A 7,152-nucleotide genomic window follows, 5' to 3' on the forward strand; every position below is an offset into this window, starting at 1 on the left:
CCGCTCTTAGTCTGACCTGTCACCCAGGACCTATTTGCCTTGGGAGACCCTACCAGAGACATATAGCCCCCGACAACATAGGTCCTAGGATCACTCGGGTACTCAAACCCCTCCACCACAATAAGGTGGCGGTTCAAGGAGGGGGACTTGTATTACACACCTGTCTTAAATGTAAACCTAAGAGTAACCCATGTGTGTCTTCTATCAGCCTTGTGCTCTCTTTCAAACAGCTCACCTCATGATTTATTACCCCACCTGCCCCCTGTTTACCTTAAGATTAGATCACAGCCCGTCAGCCACAGCTCTGCTCTTTCTAAGCCTCTCACTCAATATCTTAGCAAAATATCAAAATATGCCAACGTAGGTTTAGACAGTGATAACTAATAATCTCTACCAGTGTTGAAGCCAGGGGCAGAGAGCAACACTGTCCGCACAAACCAAAGCCAGCAGTGCATTAGCGCAGAATGCTAACAGTTGGCCAGACTCTGGGAAATCTCAGAACATTGTCAAGGTCCATGTGGAGATGACCAGGACTGATGACCCAGAGTAAGAAGCTCCACAATCCCAGTTCTCTGTGTATGGGTTTATCTCAAAGGTAAACACAGTTCAAGGAAAACATTAGACGCCAAATGAAGATAAGCGATTAACATGTTTTCGATTAATGTCAAGATGTATGTTTGGAGTTTTGGCTGAATCGTTTGTGAGACGACTGGCAGGGTGGCCTGGTGTGTGTCAGTCCCCCCCTGCTTATTATGACAAACTCCCTATAGTGTGAACACTTAGTTGATGCCACTCATACTCCGCTGGAACAGAGAGAACAAGGAAATTTGCCAAATTAAAGCTGTTCTGTTCCTTTCTGCTGTAATCTACTTTTAATCTTTACAGTACATGCATGTGTGTTTCAGTTTTGTCTTGAGTAAAAGGCTTGTAGGAGAAAGAAATGGGCCCACAGTCTTCCACTCCTGAACACTAAGGACACAGACACAACAGGGTGAAGAGGAAAGAAGAATCAAAGATTTCTCCATCATCTGATTTGTGGAGTTTGAACATGGGTTGAGCTTCTGATATCAATGATTTAAGGTACTGTGTTTATCATCCTCTCAGTTATAAAACATTCTTTATTTTACACAAAAAGCTGTCAGAAAAGAAACCACTGAAAGTGTATGAGAGAGAAGAATTGTTCCTTTCAGTATTACATCATTGCTTCACTTGGCTGTGACCACATTGGATTCACTTCAGAGCACACTGCACCTTTTTTCCATTGTAGCAGGAGCGAATCTCCATCAAAGTTAAACTGGTCTCGACTGTAGTAGCATCACGCACTACATCAATAAGACACAGGACAAACAAAAGGCTCAAGTATAAATGGCATTTCCTGAAGATTTAATAGTGTGTTCCACAGATTTTTATGTGTACATCAAGTACTCATCATGAGGCATACAGACCATGAAAACATAGGTATAATGTCTGCTCCCAGGTAAAACATGCTACAACTTGAGCTTCATATGTCTTAATCCTGGAGCTCTAAGAGCTGGGGTACAAAATCCACAGTCTTGTGTTCTGTGCAAAAATGCATACAAACAATTTTTATTTAATTTGTTTGTTTTACAGGGACATATGCCGCTAAACATTGTCGCACTCAGTCAACCAATGCAGTGCATATGGGGCATCTGGCTAAGAGCTCATTTGCAGCCCCTGTCCCTGGTTAGGCTTTTAAAACAGATTCAAACATCCCAGAGCAAAAGTTTAATAGAGAACAACCATCTTAAAGTAGCAGGAGAAATAAAACCAACAGTTTAAGCCACTGTTGTGCCATTGTAGAAAAGACTTGTGATTTTAAATCTATTGGTAAAGTGTTTCATACTGCATTTGTGAGCTTTTTACTGATACACATGACCAAAAGTAGCTCTGCACCTTGACAATTATGTACTAAAAGTTCTTTAAACTGGAAGGTGCATTCTTGATTTTCACTAACTGACTGCCTCATTTAGCTTTAGCTGAACAAGAATGCATTTTTGCACCAAATGAGGACTGTGGATATTGTCCCCAATTTCTTATTTGTATTTTATATCAAGCTGTCGATACTGTGTCCCTGCCACTTGTCGTCATCATCATTGTCTTGTAGGGTCAGTTACTCTATGCTTTGTCTCCAACACTGAGGTGAAGTCAAAAAATTATTCTAGACAACATGGACACAATAATCCCAACAAACCAAACCAGTATGGCCAGGGTGAATGACTACAGCATCAGTTAATTCTTTTAGTGTACATATACTGCAGGTTTGTCAATGCTGCTCTAGGATTTACACCATGCATTCTCACTCTTCCTGTCACTGACCGTCTCCCTGGTCTTGGTTTGACGCACAGATGTATAAATGAAGGTTGTTCATATGTCAGCCTCCCAGGAAGACTTGTGTTGCTTGTTTACATGCTCTCACACACAGCACCTCTCTAAAGGAACTTCCTGTTCATGGCCAGCTGTGCCCCAGTGTATCCTGACTGAGAGCCTGACCAGATCCTGGCCTCTGAAATCTGACCTCTAACTCTGGAGGGGCAGGGGGGTCAACAGGGAGAAAATGCGGTGCACCACCCTCTTGGCCCTGCTGACTGGAGTCATGCTGTACCTGGTGATGGGAGCGCTTGTTTTCCGTACCCTGGAGGCCCCCAAGGAGAGCTCAGCATATGAAGACCTGCTTAAAACCAAGCAAACCTTCCTCGATAATAACTCCTGTGTCACCGAGCTGGACTTCCACGAGCTTGTGAAGGTATCACTGGTCACGCTAAGCAAATTCTTATTACATATTTCACTCAGACTAAATGTGGCTACAGCTTTATCACGGTTAACACACAGAAATGAGCAGTTTGCTCCTCCTGACTTAACTTGACAGGCGCTACATTAGCCTTTATAAAAACAAGCATGCAGTTATTGTGTGATATGTGAGTTTGATGTGGTGCACAGCAGAGATTTTGAGCTCTGTAATTCTACTGAATAAACGGCACCACAAGCAAGTAAATTTTGTAGAGTTTTCGTTGTATAAAGAAACACCCCCTGTTAAAATGTACTTACTTGACTAATATTTAGGGAATGTTGCTTTCTAAAGGGGATTTAAATAAATCTGACCTCAGATACAAGAAAAAACTATCTGCTCTACGGCTGTGAGAAACACAAGATGTAATACAGACACAAGAGAAGAGTAATAAATGCAGTAGAAATATGTTAAACAATAAAGTCTAAATAGGTACAAGGTAGTTGACACTGAACAGATTTATTAGAGGATACATTTACAGTAACATAAATTATGTCTCTCGGCTGCAGAGAGTGGTGTCTGCAGTGGAGGCAGGTCTGGATGTGAGCAACCTCCCAGCCAACTTCACCAGCCGCTGGGATCTAGCCTCCGCCTTCTTCTTCTGTGGCACCATCATTACCACCATAGGTAGGTGGCAGGTCTCGCCTTTAGTCCAACCATATTAAAAGGTCTGTTGGAGTCTGCATACCTGAGATGTGGAAATAATTATTAGGAAAACGACTTTCCATAGAGAGTTTCTGTAATATTCACAAAGGACCTTATCTTACCACTAGATGTCCTCCTAAACAGCAGTTTCCTCTTAAGACCCACTCACAAAGCTGCTGAGAAAAACCTATGCTAAGGAGAAAGGGTCTTGACCGTGTCACTGTGTTTGACATGTTTTATGAATGAACTTCTTCCCTGTGTCCACAGTGATTGGTTGACCAATCATTACAACGGGGAACAAACTTGATTTAAGGAATTTTTTTCACAGTTTGAGCAAATCTCCATCATTTGAACATTTAAATTTGATGGATAACTCTGACAGCCGAGAAATTCCAAGTTCTTCATCATCTCCAGTGTCACTAGATTGCTTCGTTTTGTCGATTTCATCATTAACTTTAATGCTATCTAAATATGCTGTTTTAAAGTTTATTACTGTAATCTTCCAAATCGATGGCATGATGAGCCATGACCTGCAGCGGCTCACTGACTGTAAGTAGCTTCGAACTTCTTTGACTTTTAGCTAAAACTGGTTTCAGTACTAAAATGCTTTGTGAATTATTCTTTTTATTACTCTTAATTCCAAAAATGTAGGACTCCTAAAGTTAGGACTGACATACTGCTTGTGTTTTTCCTAGCTCAGCCAAATAGGAGCAATAAGGCCCCATGTCTTGAATTTTTGGTTGGTTTTTACTGAGGAGAAACAGTTTTATTAACTTGTGACCATGAGAAAAACACTGACTTATTCTTTTATGAAGCATTTATCATGGAAATGTTCTTGTAGCCTGAGAAAAGGCAGAATGGGGATTTAGTTACATTTCATAGCAGCAGTGCTTATCAGGCATCAAACATTACCTAACTGGTAAATAAATAAATACTCAAACTCAAATAATCAAGTGGTAAACTAATTTGGAAATGTAAGAAGTCAGGTCTGTCTAAAAAAAAAAAATACACCTGTAAGTCATGATGGACAATTTCTTTATTCATTCATGAGGTTCAGTATATTTCATTATGTCAATACAGTGGATATGTTTTTCTTTTTTGTCTCTATTAAATCCCTGTGTAATGACCTGGACCTGAGTATCTGAATGGCACCGTCCTCATCCTTAGCGCCTTGTCCTCCTATTGTTTTTCCACAGGCTTTGGAAACCTGTCTCCTCGGACGTGGTATGGCCAGTTGTTCTGCGTGTGCTATGCCCTGGTGGGCATCCCCATGTTTGGCATACTGCTGGCCGGAGTAGGTGACCACATGGGCACAGTGCTGCGGAGAGCTGTGGCCAAGATTGAGACCCTCTTCCTGGTGAGAATGGTCTGTCCTGCTCAGGAACCAAACCTCAGCTGGATTTACTCCTGCCTCAGTCCCAGAGAGCCACAGCTGAGCCTCTATGTGAATGAGGCCTTAATCACTGCCAGTAGTGAATAACTCCTTGTCAGAAATACAGGTTTTAAAACCTAGCAGTGATTTGGGAGGAATCCATCTCATTTAGTGTTAAACTTGAGTTGAATCATCATTAATAGTGTTGGGGCATGTTCAAGTTTGTGTAGTTACTGTTTGAAAACGGGGGATTTTCACTTCAGTTGCTGTGGGATACACCAACAAATTGCACAAGCCCTGTCAATGTAAAAAAAACAAACAAAAAAAAATGGTGTGTGGTCAAACCATGATTGCTCACATCAGACTTCTAAGTCTAATGATGGCTCATTTAATCCATGTTGATCCAAATATTTAACCATCATGACATATTTAAGTAATCATCATTTTTCTCAGAAACGCAAGGTCAGGCCCACGACTGTGCGTGTGAGCTCAGCAGTTCTCTCCATCCTGATTGGGTGTTTGATCTTCCTCGCTGTGCCGACAGTCGTGTTTCAGAAAGTGGAGGACTGGTCCTTTCTGGAGTCGCTTTACTTTGTGGTCATCACGCTCACCACCGTTGGCTTTGGAGATTATGTCCCAAGTACTGACACGCACAATGCACAACCAGTTACACACAACTATGTTTTATTTGAAAGTGTAAGGACAGCCTGACAAGATGATTCTAAAGGGTCACGATGATTACCAGGGCAGGAAGTAAAAAAAAAAAAAAAAATCTAAACTCTGCCACACAAAATAGTTTGATTCATAGTTTAAAGATTTCTACAGAAGAGGGCCACTGTAAAAGAAAGCTGATGTTTTTTAAAGGTCGGCTTTCTAAGAAAAAAGTCAGAATTATGACAGTTTTCTCAGAATTCTCACTGACCTGGTGCAGGAATCTGCTTTGAACCCACTTGGTTAGCTTCGTCTCAGTAGGACTATCACTGAATAGAAAATCTGACATTTTAATTTGTCATCTTTAATTGCAGCAGAGTTCAACATATTTAAAAACTTTGAGGCTGCATCATATATTTTAATGCAGAATTCTTTTAAAATATCGCATCCAGTGGAGTCAAAGTATTCATACCCCTTTACTTTTTGAACATTTGTGTTGATTCAGTTTTGAATGGATACAACTGGCCTTTCTACCCATTATTATACACTTAACCATGATGACAAAGTGAAATCATGGTTATAGAGTTACAGTATCTGAAAATTAATCAAGAATCCAAAACTATGACTATGGTTTCACTTTGTCATCATGGCTAAGTGTATAAATGATGAGTAGAAACAGCAATCGTATCCATTCAAAATTGAATCGACAACAACAAAATGTGCAAAAAGTAAAGGGGGTCTGAATACTTTATGAATCACTGCACACACTGTATGTACATAATGAGAGCTGAAACCATTAAGCAGCTAATTAGCTATTCAACAGAAAAATACGCAGCAATTTTCATCATCAGTTCATTGTCATTTTTCAAGCAAACATTTAGTTTTGGACTGTTGACACAAAAAAGATTAAATAATGATTATGGGTGGTTGCAGCCCTGTACACAGTGATTAAAGAGGCAGGCGCAAAAACGGTTTCTGCAATAAAGTGAGCATAAGGGGTGTTACTAAACGAGGCCAGGAGGCACTGCTGTAGTTCTTAGAGCAACTTCCTCTCACCCAGGCTTCCCCCATTACTGCCATGTCTGTAGCCAGGATCATTCTGCATCAGACCTGACCCCTGTCCACTGTGGGCAGCAAAAGAAAAGTGAATATAAGATAAGTGGAACTTTCTCTGTGTCCAGGTGGTGGTGGAGGGGGTGGCATGTTCTTCAAACCTCTGGTGTGGTTGTGGATTGTGTTTGGTCTCGCCTACTTTGCCTCCATCCTCACCATGATAAGCAACTGGCTGAGGGTGCTGTCTAAGAAGACCCGTGCTGAGGTGAGAGCTATACGCTGCAGCTTACAGGAACCTAGAATGGCAAGAGCTGCACCCGATCTTGTTTTGGGCGCTTGTCTTTTCTACCACTCACGTTTCCCCCCTCTCGCTCTTAGATGGAGGAGTTGAGGGCCCATGCTACAGACTGGACCCAGAACATCCAAAACATGTCTATGGACTTCCGGATCCCAAACCCTCTGGAGTTCAACGACCCCTTCCTCTTGCAGCGTCGGCGCTGGAAACGGAGCGAGCGTCGCCGAATTCGTCGGGGAGCCCAAGTCACTCTGGGATACTGGGTTCGAGGGGGATCTGAGAATGGACACCTGCCGAACCGCTGGGCTGGCCTCTCCAGCTCCATGAGCC

General features: G+C 41.9%; 1 protein-coding gene across 1 annotated transcript in view; it reads left to right on the forward strand.

Annotated features, from left to right (window-relative positions):
* kcnk4a (potassium channel, subfamily K, member 4a) overlaps window positions 1-7,152 on the forward strand; it is a 12,557-nt gene that overhangs the window by 4,022 nt on the left and 1,383 nt on the right. Inside the window, exons 2-8 of the mRNA XM_020591481.1 lie at window positions 906-1,080; window positions 2,457-2,764; window positions 3,316-3,433; window positions 4,648-4,808; window positions 5,277-5,463; window positions 6,656-6,792; window positions 6,906-7,149. Coding sequence (XP_020447137.1) covers window positions 2,576-2,764; window positions 3,316-3,433; window positions 4,648-4,808; window positions 5,277-5,463; window positions 6,656-6,792; window positions 6,906-7,149 — 1,036 coding nt within the window. The 5' untranslated portion in view covers window positions 906-1,080; window positions 2,457-2,575. The remainder of the gene's footprint in view (window positions 1-905; window positions 1,081-2,456; window positions 2,765-3,315; window positions 3,434-4,647; window positions 4,809-5,276; window positions 5,464-6,655; window positions 6,793-6,905; window positions 7,150-7,152) is intronic.

The sequence above is a fragment of the Monopterus albus genome, unplaced genomic scaffold (genome assembly GCF_001952655.1).
Source record: "Monopterus albus unplaced genomic scaffold, M_albus_1.0 scaffold2.1, whole genome shotgun sequence".
NCBI classification, from domain to species: Eukaryota; Metazoa; Chordata; class Actinopteri; order Synbranchiformes; family Synbranchidae; genus Monopterus; species Monopterus albus.